This window comes from Sinocyclocheilus rhinocerous, unplaced genomic scaffold (genome assembly GCF_001515625.1).
Source record: "Sinocyclocheilus rhinocerous isolate Xijiao unplaced genomic scaffold, SAMN03320098_v1.1 scaffold442, whole genome shotgun sequence".
NCBI classification, from domain to species: Eukaryota; Metazoa; Chordata; class Actinopteri; order Cypriniformes; family Cyprinidae; genus Sinocyclocheilus; species Sinocyclocheilus rhinocerous.
In genome coordinates, this window is record NW_015641030.1 from 157,410 (window position 1) to 183,632 (window position 26,223).

General features: G+C 36.8%; 1 protein-coding gene across 8 annotated transcripts in view; it reads right to left on the reverse strand.

Moving 5' to 3' along the window:
* Window positions 1-911: 911 nt before the first annotated feature.
* LOC107754193 (disks large-associated protein 1-like) overlaps window positions 912-26,223 on the reverse strand; it is a 137,416-nt gene continuing 112,104 nt past the window's right edge. For 6 of the 8 annotated variants that reach the window (XM_016570556.1, XM_016570555.1, XM_016570554.1 and 3 more), the window contains 6 exons: window positions 13,874-14,262; window positions 12,894-12,976; window positions 7,027-7,442; window positions 4,972-5,063; window positions 4,633-4,785; window positions 912-3,316 (listed from right to left, as the gene is read on the reverse strand). In XM_016570556.1, coding sequence (XP_016426042.1) covers window positions 3,104-3,316; window positions 4,633-4,785; window positions 4,972-5,063; window positions 7,027-7,442; window positions 12,894-12,976; window positions 13,874-14,262 — 1,346 coding nt within the window. In that variant the 3' untranslated portion in view covers window positions 912-3,103. Of the gene's footprint in view, window positions 3,573-4,632; window positions 4,786-4,971; window positions 5,064-7,026; window positions 7,443-12,893; window positions 12,977-13,873; window positions 14,263-26,223 lie in introns of all 8 variants that reach the window. The other 2 variants (XR_001641552.1, XM_016570559.1) reach the window with 2 other exon arrangements.

Genomic DNA, 26,223 nt, shown 5'->3' on the forward strand with positions numbered 1-26,223 from the left:
CTGCACATTGGCTGCTGGGAAATTAATATCAATATATATATTTATAGTGATGTGTCTATCCACAGTGAAATATTCTGAGAAAGAAAAAAGAAATAGCTCTGTTTATTTAACATATTTAACAAGTGCAAATTAGTATTATCAGTTATTGAAAAATATGAGACAGTGCAGTTAGGTTTTGACTAGTATTGAGGAACCTGTCAGTGCAACTATGATGCAGCGCTGTTTACAAATCTATTACATGAGCAGCACAAGAGTGTAATTCAATGGTTAAAGTAGGTTTCCTTAAATAGAAATAATAAACTGATGTTATGTGCTCTGCATTGATACATGTGTTTACTTGCACTGTCTCCGCAGGGTTGCTGAAAGTATATACACCTTTGTATAAATAAAAACAAAAGAAATTAGCTGATCTATATTACAAAGTATCAACTGTGCTACATATCGGTTGGAAAAAAGAGAGATGCCTTCAGGTCAATTAGGAAGCACTTGGGTACATGCACTTGATGTGGAAAACACACACACACTTGACTGACTTGGCCTATCATGCTTGTGATTATAAATATAATGAATAAATTACTCATCAAAATTTGAGTTTTTAACTAAAATGTGTATGTATTACATTTATCGAGCTGTGACATTGCAGTTGTATTATTTAAAATGATACTTTAAGCATTATTGAAAGTCATAAGCAATAGTAAAGAGGAAAATGATGGTCTGCAAGTTTAAATGTGTTTATTCGGGTCTTAAATATCTCTCCATTATAAAATACTGATATTTTACTTTATATTAATTTATACAAACATTTAGACCAATATAGTGAGGAGCTATATTAGTAAGCAGTCAGGAAGGAGTTTTATAATTCATTTATATATTTACAAAATATGCTAAATAATGTGCATTTAAAAAAAAAAAAAAGAATCTTATGCCAAGTTCAACAAAATGTCCTAACAGGACACGATGTGATGCGTTTACTGCCAAGATAATTTGCCCATACTGAAGGAGAAACTGCTGAGTGACCTGACATTATCACAGCCAATCAGATGTTTAATGTTTAGTTATGAAGAGCAGAATAAACCAATGAGATTTCACAGTGGGCGGAGCTATTTAATGCCATAGAATTCGAAAATGACCTGTCTTGTTGTGGCCGTTCACATTGACAGCAATTTTATTTAAAGTTAAATAAGCCATAAAGTTAAAATATAGTTGTGAGGTATAAAGATATAGTCACAATGTGAGAAATAAAGCCGCAATTCAGAAATAAAGTTGATTTTTTTTTTTTACATAAGTTTGTAATTACGTTCAGCCACAGTTACGAGAAATAAAATCTCTCCTGATATATAGGGTCACAACTGTGATATATTTATTATGAGAGTAAAAGTAATAAAACCACAATTACGATATAAACTCAAAATTATCACTTAAAATTGGAAAAACATTAAGTCACAATTACGAGAAAAAAATCTCTTGTGATATACAGAATCACAACTGAGGTATTCTAATAATGCGACTTATATAAAAGATATAAAAACGTAATTGCGAAAAATAAAGTCACAATTACGATATAAAATCACAATTATCACCTAAAATTCAACTATTATCACCGCAATTATATGAAGTAAAGTCTCAATTAAGAGATAGGCCTATAAAATATATCGTGATATATGGTCACAATTGTAATACATTGTGTGACTATGACACATGAAAACACAATTGCGAGAAACAGTCACGATTATGTTATCACAATTAACATCTAAAACCACAATTACATTACGTAAAATCATAATTATGAGAAATAAAATCTCTTGTGATATACTGTTTGAATGTTAAACGCAATTGTGATAAATAGTTATAATAACGATATAAAGTCGCAATTAACCTAAATTATAATTACTACGTTAAGTCACAACAATCACAATTATGAAATAAAAATTCACAATCCACAAAGCCACAATTGTGGGTCACAATTTTGGCTTTATAGACTGTGAATATTTATTTCATAATTGGAATTGTTTTGACTTAGTCGCAACCAAAAGAAATAATGTAGCAATTCATTGGATATGGCCACATTGCACCACCTTGTTCATGTCACTGAAATCTTTGACAAATAAAGACTTTGCATCACTATATCGCTGTCAGTGTGAACAGGGCTTAATGCTGAATGAAATTCCTGACTGCCTGTATGTAACGTTTCATAATGTGACACATTGCTAATTTATGAATGGCTAATGAATCAGAGCCGTGAAGAGTGGCGTGTTCTGACAGCGCTTCTGTCAATGACGTGAACATGTTAAGCGCTGACAGATAAAAGTGGCACGCTTGATAGATATGATGGACATCTATGTCCAGTGGTTCTGCTGAGGGGAGATGATAGTGAGTAAACAGGAAAGGAGATAGGATGGTTTGAGAGGACGGGAGAGGATGACCGAGTGGGAGGTTGAAAAATATGAAAAGAAAGAAGAGAAGAGGTGGTTTTTCCATTCTATCCCCTGATACTGAAAACAGAACAACCTCGCCCTGTCTCAGAGGTGCAGGGTGACATGTGAGAGAGTGTAATACATGCACTAAAAGCCTGACACACACATTTACATACATACACTGAATTTGTGGCTACATTGGCGTTAAAATCTTCAGAAGTGATCGGTATGTTGCCCTTTTAGAAGTTATGTCCTCTTTGAGAACACAAGACATGGCTCTTACACGGTAACTGCAAAAAAACTACAAATTACATAATAAGATTCAGCAGTGTGCATTATTTGGGTAGTAATATCAACAGACATAATAATATGTTGTATTTTAGGCATGAGTATATATATATTATTGGTTATTTTAACAATATAGAGTGTCTAATAGAAATATTAAAAGTCTTTGGGAGTTTAACAAGGGAGCTACATCGCAAATGGCAGGACGGAGGAAGAGAGTAAAATTAAGTCGTAAATACATACAGTAGAAGCCCACAGTGAAGAAACTCTCCTTTACACAAGAAAAGAGGAGTGATTATGTTACAGCTACCCTGCCTTTGTCATTCAGTGCTATTGTGTTATGGTTGAAGATGTGTGTGTGTGTGTGTGTCTATTTAGGCTTCTGAGCACCTGGATTTCAGTGTTTATAATCGTGTTTGGGCCTCTGGGATGTATATTTCGATGCTGTCGGCGCATTCTGTGGCAGAGCTCTGGCGCTGAGAGGCAGCAGCGCGTTTAGCCGCTAACAGCCGCTTACGGGCCTCCAACCGCTGGGAGCCCTCCAAAGACCGGTCTCTCATTAGCAGCACGGGACCTTTCCCCGGCTTCCTGGGTACTGGAGGGGGCACGCGCCTCTCCTGGACAGCAACGACAAACTGGTTAGTGCCACTCCTCGACTTAACACAACACTGTTAATGCATGCAATTGTGGGGTCATCTGTTGGGTCACCGGCAATATTTAGTTGTGTTTGAGTGCCAGGCATCAGCCAAATACATTAAGTGATCCATTTTTGCCAGCTAAGAGTTCAACCCATTTGGTATGAGGTGAACGGGACCACTGGATGTAAAGCACATGTAGCGTGCAATTTGGGAGCATCGCCTCAAAACCAGATCACTGTCAAACAAGAAAATGAGCAAAACAAATCAGATCAAAGCATAACACATGCAACATTCATGAATAAAATAACATTCAAATAATGAAGCAATAGACCTTAGAGTCAGAGGTCACGCCATATTTAACTGAATGCAAATACAGAAAACTGTCTGTTCAATACATTTGTGCTGAAATTTTGAATAATTTGCTGGTTGTTCTTTTCCGTGCAACTCCTATAAATAGGAACTGGATCTGTGGAGCTTCAAAAAGGACACAAAAGCACCATAAAAGCATTGTTAAAGTTGTCCATGTGACTTGACATCTGTCCTAGCACTCCTTGGCTTGTTCATAAGAATTTATGAGAGAAGTAGTTATGTCTGATTCACTAACAAATGATTCTTTTGATTCGTTTTAATGATCATTTGGTTTAGCTTACACAATTTTTAAGACATAAACCAGTTCACAACAGTGATCCGAATGATTAGGTGACAAATTGGACTGATTCGATTCTCAACTCAGTGGCTCAATTTCTGATGGCAACAGTTAACAGTTGATATAATGACTCTAATTTTGATTTTTACCTCACACAAAGCTATCATATGACTTTAGAAGACCAGGAACATAATGCACAAGTCATATGGACTACTTTTATAATGCTTACGTGCTGTGTTTGTGCCCTTCTTTGTGCCCTTGAAGGCCTCAGGCTTCATTCATATGTGATGAAAAAGCAAACTGTACAATTAGTCAAAACAGTTAATTTTTAAGGGAAAAATATACCAGTTTGGAACAATGACAGAATTTAAATTTGGGGGAACTGTTCAATACAGAATGGCATATTGAACAGAATACTCTTCCACCCCTCACAGTCTTGTTTTTGTTTGCATTAAATAATATGACATCTACTCTGACATACATATATCGAACAGTTACAATACACCAATCATTTATCTTAAGCATGCCAACGAAATGGCACTGCACTGTATTTATACTGCGTCGCAAATTAATATGTGTCAACTGTGGTATTCTTAGCCATTTTTAGAGAGTGTGTAATGCATCTGGATTTGTGATGTAAAATCTGTACCTTTCTCTCAGGAGGCTCCAGTGCTTTCCAGTTGTTAGCTTTCAGCTGGTGTAGCTCATCAAACTTCAGGCTGATGTTCTCAATGGACAGCTGCAGCATGTCCCAGAATCCTGCCAGATCTTGAGACACGGGCCGTGGGTGGGCATTGGGATTCTGACAGCCAGAGAACAGATTATACACAAAACATCTGTTAATTTGAAAAAAAAAAAAAAAAAAGACATAATATCTCATTGGGTAATACTGATTTAATACTGCTCAGGCTAACATTGCCATTCGAGGGCGGAGTTACCAAGTGCAGCTCTGCTCTGATTGGCTGATGGATGTGTGCCCCATACATACCAAGTTTTCTTCACAGAGCTCCCGGAACTGCTGAAATTTCTGCGACATCAGCAACTGCGCACTACCCACCGCACTACGAATCTTGCCGAGAACTAAACAGACAAAAAGAATAGAAAATCAGCTGTGGAAAACAAGTTTAGTAAAAGAAAACTGGATTAAGTAGCTTGAAAAGTTGATGAGAGCACAGTATGTGAGATTCTATGCAGTAACACATTAGTGAATGTGTGTGTGTGTGTGTCGCAAAGGCTTAGACACTCGGTTAATGTTTAAATGCTCTCTCTTTGAAGTGAGAAAGGGTCATAAATATCTAAGGCTTGGGAACCCAAATGCAGGAACCAGAGGAGCAGGGGGAGTGTTTACCATGCACACCAAACAAACACCCGCCAAAGCCAACGAGCCAAGACACTCACACACACACATACAGATCAAGAATGTGATGTAAAAAAGATAGATTAAAAGTGAAAAAGAGTAAATAGCATATCAGATTGCCAAACGGGTGAATTCTCTTAAAGGAAGCTAATGTTTGCCATGCGGGGGTCATATAAAGGCTTTTGCTGTGGCCTGAGGAGTGACTGCAGCGTGTCTCTGTGGATTGGAGCCATGAGGCAGTTTAAACAGAGAGCCGACGAAATGAACTCGCTCTGTTTAACATATGCAGCAGCAAGAGACCATATGGCAAACAATGTGCTGTCATCGGACAGATTAGCATATTTTATGTATTCAGGGAAAGAGGGAAGGGTTAGAGAAGAGAGAGAGTGGAAGGAGACAGATATAGAAACAGTGAGAGGAAAAAGAAAATATACAGAGAAAGAGGGAGCGAAAGAAACGAGGGAGATGGGTGGCTCCCTGCTGGTAGAAATGTCTGGTATGTGAGAGGGAGACAAACAGGAGATAGATGAACAAGCAGGCTTTGTGACTGACACGAAGATGGTCACTGCGCCGTGTGTGTGGGTGTGTGTGCTTGAGCAAGGAAAAGGCAGGAAGTGGGATAAAATGAAAGAGTCCAGCCGGAGGTAACCAGACTGTGAAATGACCTTGTGCACTGGTAGTTTTGTTAAAGTGGCTGATTATTCTCCAAATGACTTAGACACCGTCTGTACAAATGTCACTCTAGTTTTGCAACAAAATGACTACCTGACTTTAAAATAACATGGTGGAATTAGAAAATTCAATGATTTAGCTACAAAAGCCATTTTGCTAAAATTACTTTCCTGTGTAGTGTAGAATAACTCTAAAATTGTGAGCTGCCCACCTAGAAAGAATTTATCAAAGATGCATTTGGAATGTTGAAACCAAACATGCAAATCTCCCAAAAAAGTGATATTGAATTGAAAATTCGAGAAATGTAATGCTGTTGAAATGAGTCTTCAATGAGCAAAAATGCTGTTGAACCGAACATTCAAAATACGTTTACACTGACCCAAAATACAGTTGAACATTCTAATGCCCAAAAATGCAGTTAAATCAAACATTCTAAATGAGTCTTCAGTCTTTACCAAAATGCAGTTGAATCGAACAATTTAAATAAGTCTTCAATGACCCTATCTAACCTAACATTTAAAATTATTCTACAGTGACCCAAAATGCAGTTTAATCACACATTCTAATGCTCAAAAATGCAGTTAAATCAAATATTATAAGTGAGTCTTTAATGATCCAAATGCATTTGAATCGAACATTCTGAATGAGTCTATAATGCCCAAAATATTGTTGAATCGAACAATCTAAATAAGTCTTCAATGACCCTATCTAACCTAACGTTTAAAATTATTCTACAGTGACCCAAAATGCAGTTGAATCGCACATTCTAATGCTCAAAAATGCAGTTAAATCAAATATTATAAGTGAGTCTTTAATGATCCAAATGCATTTGAATCGAACATTCTGAATGAGTCTATAATACCCAAAATGTTGTTGAATCGAACAATCTAAATGAGTGTATAGTCTACAGTGACCCATCGAAACTTCTACAACATCTATAATGAATGCCTAATAATGTTGTCTAGATAGGCAGCCTACTACTTTTTTGATAGTCATTATCTCAGAGTCACTCACTGTCTTCTGGGAGCTCATTCTTTCTCTCATCTTGCTCCATCTGTTTACACCACCCCTCCATCCTCTCCACCTCTGCTTGCAGCAGTTTCAGAAACCAGCGTCCGTCCTGCGGACACACGGACCATGACACCCCACTCGCATATGCCTCCTCCATGGCTCCATCCATCCAGGGGTCTGGAGGGGGCAGAATGGAGGGGTCAAAGTCCACGTCGGTGTAGTCATCTTGGACACAGGCATGGTAGTGGTTCCCAGAGCCCTGGATGCTGACAGTAGAAGTGGCTGAATCTCGGGATGGCTGGCGGACAATGGGCCCCTGGTGGGTCTGTGTGAACTGGTCGTCGCCAAGACCCTCCAGAAGATCAAGATCAGCTTGAACGGCAGTGGTGACGCTGTTGGAGCGTGTAACTCTGCGGTAGCTGGAAAGAAAAGATTAACCATGTTGTATAGTTTGTGTTCAAACTGTTGACCAAAATATGGTGAGAAAAAATAACACTGTTTTAATAAGGTTTTTATGGACAATTTCATTAAGTCTCTTAGGTTCACCAAGGCTGCATTTATTTGAATAAATATGCAGTAGAAACAGTAAAATTGTCAGATGTTATTACAATTGAAAATAATTTTCAATTAAAAAAAATTATAATGTAATTTATTCCTGTGATGGTAAAACTGAATTTTCTGCCATAAGTCCAGTGCATGGTCTATTAGATTTATCCCGCCCCCCCCTATAGATTTCTATTTATAGATTTCTATCTATAAATAGAAATATTTTGTAACTATGCTTTTAGTGTCCCTTTCAATCATTTAATGCATCTAATGCTATTCTCTATTATCAAAAATGTCAAAATTAATGGAATGTCTATTTACACTAAGTGCAAATAGCCCGCCTTGTTAGCAGATGCTATTTACACTAACTCCGCCTACCAACGTGTGGTTGGGCTACACAACATTTACAAAAGATGCCTGTCAAGCAACAGCAGCAGTAAGTAAGGTGCATGGCGGTAACGTTTGACGTGACCGCGATCGGCCAAAGTTCGAATCTGCCTTTTGCCGAACTCATTCTTCTCCCATTCCCATGACATATCAGTTTGTAAAAGCATTTATTTTCAATAAAAATGAAGGAAAATTTTGAAAAGTGGAAATAAAGTGCCTTACGGGTATTTCATTATAAAATGTAAATCGTGTAGGTTTAGGGGTAGGTGTATTGAGAGCTTTATTGTCCCAATAAGGTGGCATCTATTTAATAATTTTATTAAAAATTATAATTTACACTCAATATGTTATTATTTAATTACTACAATACTGAGGTGCAAATATCTGCCACTATTTGCACTAAGTAGCATCTACTATTATACTGCTATTTTCACTTTTTGTAAATAGAACCCATTGCTATTTCCACTTAGTGTAAATAGCATCTATGGCATTTAGTGCAAATAGCCACTGCCAAAAATTAAATCATTAAGAAATGTAATGAAAATATAAAACATACTGTAACCAAAAATTCCATTAAAATGAAGTATAAATATGCCTATGATGCTTAAAAATGCTGTGAAATGAAATGTTACCAATGCCCCATAATGTTGAAAAAGCTGTAAAAACTAACACTTCAAATACTTAAGATTTTAAAAATAAGTAAATAAATAAATACAGTAACTGGCTTGTAATTTTCTGTTAAAACGTCCTTCTAGGTAACTGTAGACCATGATATCAAATACAAGTGTAACAAACACAAAGACACACACACCTGTAGGAATAGAGAGGGATACCATATCAAAGCAATCTGGCTTAGATCAGCTACTCTGTGTTTGCCTGGTGTGTGTGTGTGTGTGTGTGTGTATTGGAGATGTAGGACACCTGCTCTATTCAGGTGCACTGAAGCACACTGATATCTCTCACCATACCCTGAGTGTGTGTCGACTGTGTGTGTCTGTGCATCTGAGCATTTGAATTTTGGCTTATTAGAAGGCACAACACAAAGAATGATAGCACATACAGGCCATAAATTGTGAGGATTTTTTTCTTTTCTTGAACTGAACAATTATTATTTTCACCCATCCTTCCAATAATCTGTGTCTGTTCTCCTTCACAACAGTGAGTTCTGATATCTTTTTTTAACCATTTGTTTCCTATTAAAGACCAATTTGGATTGTTGGTATGTGTGTGTGTGTGTCAGAGAGGCCTGTTTCATATCAGTTAACTACTTCCTGTAGAGAGGAAGAGAGACAAATAAAGGGCACAAGAGAAAGAGAGAGAGAGAGAGAGAGAGAGAGAAGAGAGAGTATTCATTTCTTGTTCCGCTCACATGGTAGTAATCATTGCCTTCTGTAAATCATATCATAAGAAAGAGTTTGTGTGCGTGTATGTGGTTCTCATGTTCATAGTTGAATGTAACTATGGCAGAGTGTTTTACAACAGATTCTTTTTACATTTGAACCTAAAATACATAAAGTGGCCCCCAAAATATCTAGACTGAAACTAATACATTTCATTGTATTAGATGACAAAATATTAAACCAAATGGCAATGGCAAGAAATATAAATGACAAAACAATATGCCTAAATGAGTTAACTATTTAATCATTGTCCATGATGATGATCAAAACCTGACTTCATACATCTACTCAAAATCACACTGACACATCACATCAGTTTACCATGGTACCATGACTGGACATTGTGTCATAGCCAGCCAATCAGGTTGAATCTGGATTTTCCATTTATGTATGAGATGGTCTGTTTGAGGCTGAAACTAACCTATGGTGGACTCAAGAGCTTTACATATTACCCAAAGCTATCAATAGACACAAGAACACCCACACACATTAATTTTTCAAGATGCTTCTCCTAGCAAAGGAGGGCCACATGTTAAAGCCACTAAGACCACCACAGCACCAAAACCTCTGAAGGGTGTGACATGGAAGACACCAGTGTCAGAAGTTCACTTTTTTATTATTACCAGACAAGAATGACTTTCAATGGCATATTTACCTTTATTATGTTGTTTATCTTACATATCAAAATACACACCTATCTATCTATCTATCTATCTATCTATCTATCTATCAGTACCACATATGTCTTTGTACCTGCTATAGTGCACCTCCCCAGAGCAAAAGAAGCCAGACGTGATTGGTTTGGGGCTCATTCCTTAATTTCCTTCGTTCCTACCGCACTAAGGAGGAGGAAAAGAGTGTATGACGTGCTAAAGGAGTCTCTACATAGAGTTCAAAGGCACTGACTTCAGCAGGAAACAAGAGCAGACCTGTACTAGGAGAGCCGTGTGTGTGTGTGCCAGTGTTTTACAGCTGTATTCCCTCTCAGTTACAAAAGCATGCTTCAGCAAAGTCCAAATACCGGCGACCTGTGTGTGTGTGTGTGTGTGTGTGTGTATGTGTGTGTGTGTTATGTGTGTCCCTCTCTCACTGTCTAGGAATCTGCTGCCCTCAACTCCTCAATGCTGGCAGCTACCAGCCCAAACCTTATATACATGTGTACACATACACATATTGTTTCAATTCCAAAACCTAGTAAGTTCCTATATAGGCAGCTCCCTACTAAGACAGCATCTTAAACATAATCTGTATCAATCTACATAAGCAGAGACTGATGTTAGCATGTTGCTAAACTACCAACACAATACTTTGATTTATTGATAGTAAACAATCCAGTTTTAAACTGAACTATTTTAATACTTAGCAGTATTGAATAAAATAACCCTGATAGCACACGTACATCACGGAGACGTCTATTTGATGTCTCCATTTAGATCTGCAAGATGTATTTTTTAGTTTGTCCATCTGCAATAGGTCTTTAAGACGTTTTCTATCAGATGTCAAATAGACATTTGTGATTTAGAATGTATTTAAAAAACTGACATCTTAAAGACATTTATCAGATGTTTGTACACAGCAGATGCTTTACCGATGAAGCGATCTTTAACAGACATATTGCAGATGTGAGTGTGCTATCTGGGAACATTATAACCAACATTTTTATGTCAGCATATTGCTAAGTTAAAAACACAAATAGTCCAAAAATACATAGTATACATAGATACTGGGTAAAATAGTATATGTGACCGACCTGGACCACAAAACCAGTCATAAGGGTCAAATTTTTTTAATCTGAATAAATAAGCTTTCCATTTATGTATGGTTTGTTAGGATAGGACAATATTTGGCCGAGATACAACTATTTGAACATCTGGAATCTGAGAGTGCAAAAAAAAAAATTGTTTTTTAGAAAATTGCCTTTAAAGTTGTCCAAATTAAGTTCTAAGCAAGGCATATTACTAATCAAAATTAAGTTTTGATATATTTACAGTAGGAAATTTACAAAATATATTCATGCAACATGATCTTTACTTAATATCCTAATGGTGGTGGATGAGGAGATACCCCCCTGACAATGTAAAGCGCTTTGAGTGCCTAGAAAAGCACTATATAAATGTATGAATTATTATTATTATTATTATTATTAATGATTTTTGGCATAAAAGAAAAATCGATAATTTTGACCCATACAATGTATTGTTGGCTATTGCTACAAATATACTCATACTTAAGACTGGTTTTGTGGTCCAGGGTCACATACTGTATGTTAAATACTCTATTTTTTATACATTTCAGTATTTAATGAATTATATTTACAATGTTTCAGCATTAGCATATTGCTAAGCCAATCACACAATACTCTAAACACTCTATAAAGCATAAAAATGCATAGCACATAAATATTTGGTATAGTCTATTTTAAACAAAATGTTTATACATTTCAGTACTTAATGAAATATATTTATAACTAATACTGTGATGTCAGCATGTTACTAATCTAACTGCAATTTTCAGTGTAGAATATAATAAAAATAGTATTTTTTGCATAGGTATTTTTAATACCTTTTTGTACTGAATGTAAAACATTCATAAACAACACCAAATTACTTTTTTTTCAATAAATGATGCATTATTTATGGATTCTGTTGGTTATGAAGGATATTTGTGATATTGTTTTAAAGCTGGCTGAGACAAGGTGTCTGTGAGGTATACCAGTGTTGGAAGCATGTCTTAAAATACTGCCTCCATAGACAGTTCACTTGGATTTGGAACAGGACAACTGACTCTAAACATATCCAACCTTCTGTAAAACAACTGTTTATACACAGTATGTGTGTGTGAGTGTAACATATTTGCTCTGGCATTTGATCTGTACTCTTGAGCAGCACTTTGGCTACAAGACAGTGATTTTACGATGCTTCAGCTGGACCTATAGCAGAACTTTAAGGGAAACACACAGAGACTGAACATCTAGCGGCCTCTACCTCCTCCTGTCGTTATGTCCCTCCCTCTCACAGGATGCTAAAACAGTGACATCTGAGGGTGTGCGAGTCAGAGAAAGCAAAAGAAAGCAAGAGCGAGAGAGAAGTGAGACAGGGGGTCGATACTTGACCATGTCTGTGACCCAGCAGCCTGCCTGCTTCATAATGGGCACAGCAACAGATGGCCGTGCACGCACACACAGACACACCCGCTTACACACACAGAGCAGCTGTCTCTCTGCCTCCCACTCCTTTACCCTTTCAGGAGGCCCCAATGCCCAAACCACCATGATAGGGACAGCTGTGTGTGTGTGAAATAGAGACAGAGAATGGAAGGGTCTTTGTCACAGGAGCACGTGCTTGAAATTACAACTTTCTTTTCTCTCTCCTATTACACCTTCCATTCTTCCACTTTTATAATCACTATCCTCAAATCTGTAATGTTTTAAGTGACTTTATCTTATCTGAATGAGCACATGTTGGGAGTTAAAGGATGGAGAGATGTAATGGAATATGCTGTGTGTGAGAGAGAGTGAGTGGGTGTAGATAAACTTACCATCTCTCCTCCTCTACTTGAATGCCGACCGACTGAAACTTGCAGTGCACTTCTGATTGGTTGGTTTCCTCAGGACCGTCCACCTAAACGCAGACAAACGCACATTCAATATGGAGTCTGGGTGTCAGAAGTAAATTTTAAATGATTCTTGTCAGATTTGTTGCTGCAAATGTGCTTGTCTTGGCCCATCTAATTTGTCAGTAGATATTTTAGTATTAAATGATGTAGATGTAAAATGTGAAAATTGTACACTACATTGATGCATACTTAGGCTAATAATCAGAGAATATACTGCAGATAATGTTAGGGGCTGTGCCCCTAAAAACCTAGGATGCTACCTATCTAGACAGCATTACAGTGTATACTATATAGATGCTATATAGTTGTTGTTAATAGTTGCATTTCTGGGCATCATAGCATGTAATGTATTGAAGCACACACAAAAATCAGAGAATATACTATAGATAATGGCTGTGTTCTAAAACCCAATATGCTGTCTACCTAGATGATAGCATATTTGGGCATCATAGTGCATACTACACGTATGCCTACTTAATAATCAGAGAATATACCATTAATAATGGCTGTGTCTCAAAACTTAACAGCATTTTTGGGCATAGCTTACACAATCTTAGAGCATACTTAATGATCACAGTAGGCCTATATTCTGTAAAAAATGCTCAGCTGAATTTGGAATAGCATACTGGCATACTAATGTTACTATTTTTGCCATATCTTTATATTGCAGAAATAAGAGTAGTATACTAGTATATTGTTCTGAAGGTTCTGAGACACAGTCTATTTTTCCATAAATATGAGTAGATGAATGTTTACTTATTTTTTGTAAATTGACTCTCCTGTATTGAATTTCACATATAATTCTCTGTTTCTTGTTTTCTATGTAAGTTTGGTTTGGCTTATACAATCTGTAACCCTATAGGCAACACAGATGTGCGTGTGTGTGAGTGTGTGTGGCCAACCTGTATCCCTATAGACAGGCACTTCCTGAGGGCATCTCTCTTAGCTTCCTGTGAGATGTGTCTTACGCTAGTGGTGGCGGAGGCTGTGGTGAAGGTGATGGTGCTGTTGGTCACATGCTGGCTGGCTGGGCCGTGGACTTGAGCGTTCGCTGCCTCAATGGCTGCTGTCAGGGCCTTCATGCTATCAATGCTCTCTGTGGAGTTGCTGAGGCCCGACTGGACCGCTGCTAAGGCCCGGTTAGCAGGACCAGCACTGGTGAGCTCATTGTAGGCATCTTGTGCAGATTCTGTGCTGCTCTGGGCTGTTATAGAGATGTATGGTCTGGTGGGTGTTGACCTGGGCGGGACTGGGGGTGGGGTTTTCTTGTAGGTGGTTATACATGATGATACTGTGGAGTAGGAGGAAGTGATAGGTTACTCAGTGAAATTTTGCACAACTAATTAGCACATTCATCAACTGACCAATTAGTGGCAAAATTAATTTAACAGTCAAAATATAACAAGACAATAACTATAGGTGCATGATGTGAAAAGGGATAAACATAAGAAATGAAAGTAAAGCTGGAGTATCGTGGAACTATTTAAAGTATCATATAGAGAACAACACAACAGAAATACAATATTTTAGAATAGATTAGAACAGATTAGTACAGAGTTGAGTAAAGTACAGTAGAGTAGAGTGGACTTGAGCGGAGTAGAAAAAAGTTGCATAGAGCAACAAAAAAAAAGAGTAGAACAAAGTTGAGTAAAAGTGAATGAAGTACAGTTGAGCACAGCAGAATATAACAGAGTAGAATAAAGTTGAGAAGAGTAGAATAAAGTAAACTAAAATATACTATAATTGAGTTGAGTTGAATAGAAAATGGTCTAAATAGAGTAGAATAAGTTAAAGTTCAATTCAAAACAATTCAATAGAGTAGAACAGAATAAAGTTACGTAGAATACAGTTGAACAAGTAGAGACGAAAGTACTAGAATATATAATATAACAGGGCAGAAAAGAATAAAGTATAATTCAGTGAAATAGAGTGGATATAATATAAAAGGTAATAATAAAATGAACCTGAGTAGAGTATAATTCAGTAAACTTGAAGATAATTGTTGTTTAGAACAATAGAACTATAGAATGTATAGAAAAGTAGAATAAAGAGTAGATAAAGTGAACTAAAATAGATTTGAGTAGAGTTGAGTAGAAAATGGAAGAAACTATACATACTATACTATACATTTCAGTAGTGTAGAATAGACTGGCATAATAGCATAGCGTTATAGAATAATAGAAAAGATTTGAGAAGAACTGAATCAAGTAGAATACTACAGAACAGAGCTGAGCAGACTTGACTAGAGTAAACTTAACTGAACAGAGTGGAATAGAAAAGGATAGAAGAAAAATAAAAGTTGAGTATTGGAAAAGAATACATTTGATTAGAATACAATAAAACTAATGGAGAATAAAAGTTTTGAAAAAAGCAGAATAGAATAGAAAAAACTAGAATATAATACAGTTGAGTAGAGTAGAATAGTTTAAGTACAGAAACAAATAAAAAACAATGTCATGAAATAGAATTGTGTAGAGCGGAAACAAGTAGAAGAGTGTTAGGTAGGCACTGTAATGTCATAGTATAGTAGAGCATGTTTAGAGTAGATTATTGTGAAGTTTTGCAGAGCAAAACTACAACAGGAGTTTAGAATTACTGTCCCAATATCATCCATCTATTTCTGCTCTCTCTGTTCTTCCTGCCTGTGTTGCTTAGAATAGCACAGCTGCTGGAGAAGACTAAACACTGTGTATGTGTGCGTGTGTGCGTGTTCAGAGACTAAACAGTGGCAGTCCATTTTCTTACAGCTCCCTCATTTCCTGCTTTTGGCAGGAGCAGGTTAGTGCAAGCCCTGACACACGCACAAACACACACACACACACACACACACACACACACACACACTACTCCTGAACACATGAAGGGAACGGATTAGATTGGAAGATCTCTCTTTTGCTTGACATCTGAGCATACGAGAATGTGTGTGCCAAAGCACATCTGTTTTAGATTACAGAACTGTAAGAAGATCATGCGCTGTCTTTTAACAGCTCTCTCACACACAGAAGGGATGTGGAGCAGGTTTGTGACTCCGCTCCGTGCGTCTGAATCTATGTAAACTGGGTTACGGTGCATGTGGAAAGTAGGCCAGGCTTTCTCTTTAAACTATTACGGCACTCGAGCCGGGCACTGTGTGTGCTTGTTCTCACCTGTGTGTATGAGTCTGTGTCATGTGTCAAGCGTGTATGTATGCGTTCTCTGACCCACCCAGTCCTGCGGTTTATTTCTAAAGCCTTTCCTCTCGCTCTCTCTTTCTGTGACAAATGGCAAACCACAGGTCAAATAGTCCAAAACATCCACCCACCTGGAGCCCTTTAAACTACAGTCAGATGTGATTTTCCAAGCTGGAACAATGTGGAATTTTTTATGTTATCACACACTATACTGTAAAAGCATTGAGATTCTCATGGTCAAATATAAATGTTCATCCTGTCTACTTTTAAATAAAAACAATAATATTATTAGAATTTGAAACAATTTAATTATATTTTAATATATTTTAAAATGTGATTTATTTATGGGAAAAGCTGAATTTTCAGCAGCTATTATACTTCAGTCTTCAGTGTCACATTATCTTTTTAGAAACCATTCTAATATGCTGATTTGATGATCAAGAAACATTTATTATTGTTGTTGTTTAAAACAGATGCGCTGTCTAATATTTTTTGTTGAAAATGTGATTTTTTTTCATAAATTTTAAGTTTTTTTTAGCATTTATCTGATATAGAAATCTTTTTTAACATTATAAATGTCTTCACTGTCACTTTTTATCAATTTAATGCGGATTTCCTGAATAGAAGTATGAATATCTTTCAGAAAAAAACAAAAAAACAACAACATACTGACCCCAAACAGTATCTTCACTGACACTTTTGCCATATTTAATGTGTCTTTCCTGAATATAAGTATTAAAGAAGACATATTATGCCCCTTTTTACAATATGTAATATAAAGGTAAACTGCTGGGAAATAAATCACATGTTTATCTGTGTGGCAGCAACAATATACAGTAAATAAATCAATAAATCAACTGCTGTCTTGTCTCCTCTGAGGCTGGGAATCTAAATAGTGTTCTGTGCTCGTCTGTACAGCCAAAGACAGAACAGTTAGCATGTTTTGCTCAAACTTTCGCCATGGCATTAGAACTGGTACACTGTTGTCGCTTGCGAAAATCAAAATGACGGCGCCGTGGGTGTAAACTTACAGATTAAGGGGCGGTAATATTATAATGAGATTTCTTTGCCACGGAACGAAATCTGACGCGCTCGTTTTCTTAGACGCTTGCAGAAAAAGGCTTACCAAAACAAAGTTACTGGGTTAATCTTTTTGACATTTCCTTGGTTGGTAGATGCACTGGTGACCTGATTATAGCACTGGAAAAGTCAGATTTTCCTTTAATATTTAACTGAATAAAACAAAAAGACATACTGACCCCAAACAGTATTGTAAATATAATTAAATATAAAAATAAGTGCATTTTAGCTCATACGGTAGACATATTTATTTAACCTTCTAATAAAAAACGTCAGCTAACAGAAACACACACTGATGCCCCATCCGCACAAAGGCATGCCAGTGAGGTCAACGGGTTGTCTGGACTCCACAAAGTGAAGAGGAAGTCAGTTGCCAGAGAGCTGTCAAAGTCTTTTTAGAGGCTGAAACATCTCAAAAATAGTGTTTTTACAACATGGGCCACCGCAGTATGATATATTCTCTAAGACCAGATGTGTAGGACGCATCCCAAATTACTTTATTTTCACCTACACGCAAGCACACACAAAAAAAGGCACGGAATAAAAACAACTCATGCCATGTTAGCGGCATTACGGACTACCTCACAGTTTCCACAGATACACTTTGATGTTTGGATCATGGAAGCGTCACGCCTCCAAAACCGCACACACACGCTCTCAAGGCCATCGTGTTTATCCAACAGTTGGGAAGTGGAGTGTGATACAGAATTCCTGAACTCCAGCAGGCTGGAACGGAGAAAGAAAAACTCCCTGAAATGTTTTCGTCCAACTTTCTCTCAACAAAACGGTCTTAACATCTGCCGCTCGTCTAACACAAACCGAACGCTACTGCAAACAAACTAATTCTGAGGACTGTAGTTAACCTTTAGATCGAATATGAGGGAGGTAAATCTGAGGTAAATTTTTACAAAGAAATGGCAAGTAACACACATATTTGTGACCCTGGACCACAAAACCAGTCTTAAGTCGCTGGGGTATATTTAGCCAAAAATACATTGTTTGGGTCAAAATTAACGATTTTTCTTTTGTCCTATCCTAACAAACCATACATCAATGGAAAGCTTAGTTAGTCAGCTTCCAGATGATGTATCAATATTAGTTTCCAAAAATTGACACTTAAGACTGGTTTTGTGACCACAGGGTCACATTTGATGTAGAAAGACTGAAATACTATTTTCTTTATAAAACGAACCTTCACAAAATCATTTTTACAGTGTAGTTTTGTAGCCATTCGGGCTGTTGGTTGAACATTAATTGGCTGCGTTCTTGCCCGATAAAGCACTTCTCATTTCAAAAGAGCGAAAGAATGAGCGAGAGGTTAAAGAGGAGGAGGAGAGGGACTCTGTGAATGACAAAACTCCTTTTGGCCCCCGGCCCACAAACTCCTCTTTGTGAAGGCGCTTCAAACGAGCAACCGACAGAGGAGTGTGAATGGTGAATCTTCTGGCTAAAAAACACACTACCCCCCGCCCGGGCCAGCGCTGTATCAAAGACGGCCCCTGCTCAACCCCCTTCTCTCCACTCCTTCACTGCCCCCCTCTATCATCCATTCATCCCTTATTTTCGGCCCCTGCCTGGAGAAACTCCCCTTTCGGCCTCATGCTTCATTAGGAGGGGAGATTGAACGCACCTCTGGGCATGTTGACGGCAGGACGCGGAGGAAACCAATGGGTGTGTGTGAGGGCTTGTGTGTTAGAAGTGACAAAAACGATAAAACTCATTCAAACAGGTTAGTTAGGCTCCCTCTAGTAGATGCCAAGGGAATTATCGGAAAACAAAAAACACAAAGCGCTATAAAGCCAGAGGAGGGGCCGCAGAGTGTTTGTGTGTGTGTGTGTGTGTGTGTGTGTGTGTGTGTGTGTGTGTAAGCAGGCCAGGGTGCAGAATGACAGTTCGGCCCAGCTGCCGTGTGTTTAGAAAGGGGCTGGTCACTGTCTTTCTCTCCGTCCCTTGCTCTCTTTCCACAGCCAACTAGAGTCCCAGGGTGCAGAATGACAGTTCGGCCCAGCTGCCGTGTGTTTAGAAAGGGGCTGGTCACTGTTCGTCTTTCTCTCCATCCCTTGCTCTCTTCCCACAGCCAGCTGGAGTCCTTTGTGATAGTGTAGCTGTGGAAACAGGGAGGAACATGAAATCTGTGGCCTTTCTATGAAACAGTGTGTGCATGTGTGTGTAAAAAAACGAAGGAGGAAATAAAAATAGACCACCAGGCCAGTCACTGTTGAACTAAAAAGAGTAGAACAAATGTTCAGTGCTTTTTTAGAAAATGCAGACTGGCGTGGTTGCGACTGCTAAATGTAAACTGTGTGAGTGGATATGTTTACTAACAGTGTGCGTGACCTACTTTCACTTGTCCTACGTTCATACACATGGCCAGTTTCCTCGCTGTCAATCAGTGACAAACACACCCATGCACGCTTACAAACACACACACACACACGCATGCGCCAATGCTTGGCCAACAGGTGACAAATGAAGTGTCATAATCACAGTGCAAAGTAGAAATAAATCTCAGACCAGACAGGTTATGGCAGTTCATTAAGGTATGTGTGATATTATTATGAATGTGGTTTAGAAAAAAAAAAGAAATTAAATTAAAAGAAATTAAAAGAAAATTCAAAAAGAAAAAACAAAACAAAATAATTGAGATTATGAATGTGGCTTAAAAATGACAAAAATAAAATAAAATAAAGTAAAAAATTAGAAAAGAAAAATAAGAAAAAAATAAAACAGAATGTATATACAATATATAATTTTAATTAAATTCATTATTAATAAACAAGTTATTGATAAAATTATTTTTAAAAAGTCTAATTGAATAATTAGAAAATAATAATGGAACATTTTTGATTTTGTTTAGAAAATAAAATAACAAAATAATATATATTTTTAATTATATAATATATTTTTAAATCAAAGAATGCCAAGTATTAGAACTACCAAACTAAAATATTTTTTATATTTGTTTTCTGATAAAACAAAAAAAACAGCACAAATAAAATAAAATGAAACATTTTTTTTTCTAAATGCAAAGGTAATGAGCCTTGAAACTTTAACTTCATCTTCAAAGTAGTGGGAGTAGGTATCTGCAGGGGTGCAGGGTCTTAACTTAGGTGATGAATATCTTTTTCTATAGTCTGTAAAGACAGACATGCCCTGGAGGAGGACAAAGAGAGGCAGGGATGAATGAGGGGAGAGAGAGAGAGAGAGAGAGAGAGAGAGAGAGAGAGAGAGAGAGAGAGAGAGAAAGAGACAGGCAGTAAAAGAGGATGAGATTAGTTTTAGTGGCCCATTTGCTTTAGTTCCTGTCAGAGCATTCCTGACACCAGTCAAAGTTGGAACACACACACACAAACACCAAAACAAAACCATCCCGAACTAGGATACACAAAGACATAATAAAACCGCAAGACACAATCAACTTGAAAGAAGTCTACAATTATAATTTAATACACACGCACACTCCTGACTCACAAATGATCTCCCTTCAAAGCTCAGTTCTGCCCTCCCAGTCCCTGTGTTTGAATGAGACGTCTACATACCTGTCTGATTACACATCAGCCTGTGACGGGTCACCGAGTGTGAGTGTCTGTGTATTTGTATAAGGATAGATGCATCCAGCATTGCTCTCTTCCAGAAATTAAACGCAACTGACAGGATGACACACACATCCATATTTACTTATCTAAATGAGAGCACATTGTTACTAATTTTAATTAGCTTTATTCTCACTATTAACTAACTATTAACTTTAACGTTTGCCTCAATAAACTCCCAATTTAATTGTTAGGTAGTTGTTACGTTTAGGTATGGGATTGATTCAAGGGATCTAAAATATGGTCATGCAGAATAAGACATTAATATGTGCTTTATAAATACTAATAAACAGCCAATATGCTAGTAATATGCATGCTAATAAGTAACTTGTTATTAGTGAGAATTGGTCCCTAAACTAAAATGTTACCATATTTATTTGAAATATAAATATATAAAATAAAATATAATTTAATATAATTTAATAAAATAATATATTTGCTTTTAAATATACATACACTTACTGTATATACACAATATATATATATATATATACAGAGTATATAATTAACTTCTAAATACAGAAGGAATGTGGTCAAAAGTTCACACCCCGACTTATATATGCAGCACACCCAACACGCAACTCATGGGACGAGCCAAGAACAAATCGAAATAAATGTACTGTCATCTGAGCAGCATACTGATTTGAATCTAACCAACTTTCCAGCTGACTAACCACCCTCAAAATTACCCGTAACTCACCTATCTCGCTCTCCTTCTCTCTTTTCCCCCTCTCCCCATCTCTCCCTCCGCAGTTTGTTCTCTTTATGCTTTGTGTCTCCAGGTTTGACCTCTGACCCCTGGTATCCTGTGAGAGGGGGTTGGGGAAAAACCCGGTTGTGTGGTGAAGAAATGTGTGTGTAGTTTTTGTGAAGTGTGTTGGTGCAGGTTTTGGGATATTCGATGAGTGAAGTGGTCTTTAGGAGACTTAAGAGACCCCCGACACTCTGACACGCACACACACAGGGGGTTGGGGGTGAGTGGGCAAGAATGCAAGGAACAAACGAGGAGCCCGGCAGGAGTGCAGGAATGCAATGCATTGTGTTACAAAGACTTCCTAAACTACTAAACTAAGTAGAACCTCACACACACACACACACACACACCTCTTCCCATAAACTCATATAGAGTCAATCTAAGTGGCATGTTGTAATTTTTGGCTTTTTATAAATGCATGTTTTGAGACTTCAGTGCCGAAGCGATATATGCCATTAAAGGACCCTCCCAAAACATTTAGGGGCAAAAACACACACGCACAGACACAGAGGACCCTTTCTGGAAGAGAAGAGATGGTCTGTAATTAAGGTTTGCCCCACCCTCGCAGTGAAAACCTAAACCATCCAACGTACTCACACACACACACACACACACACACACACAAACATACATAGGAGAGGAGAGGAGAAGAGTAGAAAAGAGTTTCCTGTGGCAGGCAGTGTGACAGGATCATGTCAACGACCGCACTTCCTTTCTGTGTGGCCTGAATCAAAGCATAGTGATTCTCAAAGAGAGGCCGTTAAGTTGTAATTACGTAAACTGCACGGTAATCAAACAGTCAAGAGAACGCAGAATCACTCTCTAAAAACAGACTATTTACTAGTTTCTGAAAAAATGCCATCTAACAGTCAATGTGTTTTCTTCAATCTTAAACTAGATAATGATCTTTGAATTGACGTTGTAACAAGCGATGTTAGATGTTACAATCTACAATGACAGACCACATTCCACTACATTTTGTAAGGGAACAGATTTTAAGATCCAGCATGTGTCAGAATGTTTCATTGTGTACCTATCGCCACCTACAGAAAGACAATTAAAGTGTTTCTTTGCAATACTGGAATACACACCAGACAACAATAGCTGATACCACATTTTTTACAGCACATTTTCATGAAAATATATTTAAAAAAATAATAATACAAACTAACAAAAGTATTTAATAAAGTCTCTGATGCTCACACAGGCTACATTTTTTGATAAAAATAGTAAAAACTGTAATATTGTTATTATATTATTAAAATATAAAATAACTGTTTTATATTTTAATATATTTTCAAATGTAATTTATTCCTACAAAGCTTAATTATCACCAGTGTGTTACAATTGTGTGTTGTGTTTTGCAAAAAGCATTTTATGAAATTGAAAACTGAGTCAAAGACCAAGAATTAGTGTATGGTTTTGCAGATTTGGTGTGTGGTTCTGCTGTTTGAGTGTCAGGTTTCAGTGTGACAAGTAAAGATTTTGTGTTTAAGCAGTTGAAAAACTGTAATAATAATAATAATAATAATAATAATAATATTTTTAACAATAGCTGATACCACATTTTTTACAGCACATTTTCATGAAAATATATTTAAAAAAATAATAATAAAAACTAACAAAAGTATTTAATAAAGTCTCTGATGCTCACACAGGCTACATTTTTTGATAAAAATAGTAAAAACTGTAATATTGTTATTATATTATTAAAATATAAAATAACTGTTTTATATTTTAATATATTTTCAAATGTAATTTATTCCTACAAAGCTTAATTATCACCAGCCATTACTGCAGTCTCCAGTGTCAAATGATCCTTCTGAAATCATTCTAATATGCTGATTAAGTTCATTTGCTAAATTAAAACAGATGTGTTGCTTAATATTTTTGTGGAAACAGTGATCATTTATTCCAGAATTTACGATAAAGATAAAAATGACAGCATTTATTTGACCATCATATTGTAAACACATTTACTGTCTTTTGATCAACTTAATGCATCCTTGCTGAATAAAACTATTAAATGACATATCTTGCTGACCCCAAACCTTTAATTGGTAGTGTATTATAATACATTTTATAACAATTAATTCTGATTATTTTAATTTATTATTTCAAGACTGATAACCATTATGGTCCCTATATATAGTGCATTATATGCTGTATAATATAACAGTAATAATGTACATATACAGTATATATATATATATATATATATATATATATATAAATAATCGGCAAACCATTCTGAACGATTACATCACCTCGCAGCAGATGCAGGTCATACCGCGCCCTGATGTCACAAGGGGACTGTCACCACGTGAACCGTCAATTGCCATCCCATACCCACCAGCTAGGGGTAAGGGGCATAATTGTCTTAGTGTGTGTGTGTGTGTGTGTGTGTGTGTGTGTTTGAAACTGAATCAGAAATGCATTAGATCACCTCCTCTGTAATGTCTATTAAAAGGTAAGCTTCAGGTCATTGGTTTAGAGGAGGGATTCACATGAAAGCTTGGAGATTATGTGTGTTTGTGTATATTTCTGCATGCCCACACTAGTAGAGCATTTCAGACAGCATGTTCATTCTGTCGCTCTCTCACTGACACCCTCTTTCAAGTCTCTTTCTCTCACATACACACATATATATATATATATATATACTTACACAGGCTGATTAACTACGGGGAGGAAGAGGAAATCATATAAATCTTAGAGCTTTGAGACACAATGTTTAAGTATAAATCAGCACAGCACCTTTCATGGTGAGTGAGGGGAGTGCCTGAAAGGAAATGATTATCTGTGCGGCTGAGAGAGAGAGAGATGGTGACTGAGGAAGAGAGGGAGAGAGAGAGGAAGAAAAGCAGCAAGACTGTTTAACTGAAATGTCTCACTGAGTGATTTGTGAAGTCTGGAGAGATGGGCTGTCCTATAACCACACACACTCACAAACTCATTTTCTCAAAGCAAAACTAGCACCCCAAACTATTTATGTTATAATGCAGTCCACATAAATGCTTCAAAAAATGTACTATTCCCAAGGCACTTTTAAACAACTTTTAAAAAATAAAAATAAGGAATGTCCTATTAAAAATTGTTTTGATTAAATAAACTAAAGTTGAAATGATATCAAATGCAAATAGATGAAAATTGCACTTAAAACTTAAATTACAATAATTTAATTTAGAAAATGTTCAAAAACATTTTGTTCAAATGTTGAAAATGAACTATGCTTTTCAGCTGAAGTAGGCCTACTAAAATGACTAAAAATGAAATAAAAATATAGGCTATTACAGCTAGATAGATAGATAGATAGATAGATAGTGAACTGCATCGTCCTCTGACATGATACTCGCGTATATTCTCACGTAGGCAGCATGTTATTTCGAACACGTGCTTTCTCCACTCTCTTTTTGTACTACAACGCCATCTAGTGCTCAAAACCTGCAGGTTTCATTAACAACACAATATGCATTTTCAACGGGTTTAATTGCATCACAATTATATTAAATGTATGACGATGACAATCTTTTGTACGTTGCAAAAATTCAACTTGGAGTTCAAAAATATTGATTTGTATCTTATTACTGCAAAGGACTTTTATTATTTTTGAATCAATATTAAGTCACCTGATTCAGAGTAATGAGAGTATAATCGATAATGTTGAGATCATATCTAAGTGAGTGTCTGCATCGATCGACTTCAGTGGAGGGCTTGTTTTTGATATCACCGCTGCCATATTTGGCATTCTGAGTCAGCCCATTCACAGTTTCATTACACAGGATGACATCGAGATGAGCTCAAACGCCATGCATGATGCACTCAGCTCTATTCTGGTGTAAGACTACATCAAAACGATTCAAAACAACCTCTATTAAAAATGAAATTAATTAAACAAAACATGAGAGAAATCAAGAGAAAAGAATAGCCTATAAAAACAAAACAAAAAAGTAAATATTAGAGTACTGTATCAATGACATCATCATCATATTCTCTGTTCCCCAGGACAACAGTTTAAATGAATTAGTTGCCGTGGTAACAGCAGCATCCTCAGCCTGGAACAAAGAGCTAAATTAATGTTTTGCTCAATTTTTTCTATTACACTGCAGACATATTGACCCTTAATATCAACAACACAATGTCAAACATAGTTTTTTTTGTTTTTTTTTTACAAAAGCACTAGGCAATGACTCCAGTAAGATATTAAACACAGAAACACAAACTCTCGCAAAAAGCTTTTATTTATAGAGACCTATCATAGCAAGACTGTTTGAAACGAATGGGATCTCTCATCCTCATAACTTGGATTGTTGAGCCATGTATGCTATTATAAACTACACCCATGCTGACCCAGTTTTCTGTCCAAGTTATGCTAAAACACTTTTGGGAGAACCACACCACAACTTTTGGGATCATATCCACTGGTTTAAAAAATATATGACATCAGAACACAGAAAAGAAGGCAATAACAGGCAAATAGTCTCACCTCTCATGAGTTTCTTTATGTGTGTGTGTGAGTGTCTTTTTGAGCTCTGCTGACACCTGCTCCCTAATATCACATACACTCTAAAAAATGCTGGGTTAAATATAACCCAGCGCTGGGTTAAAAAGGGACAAACCCAGCTATTGGGTTGTTTTGACCCAGCGGTTGGGTT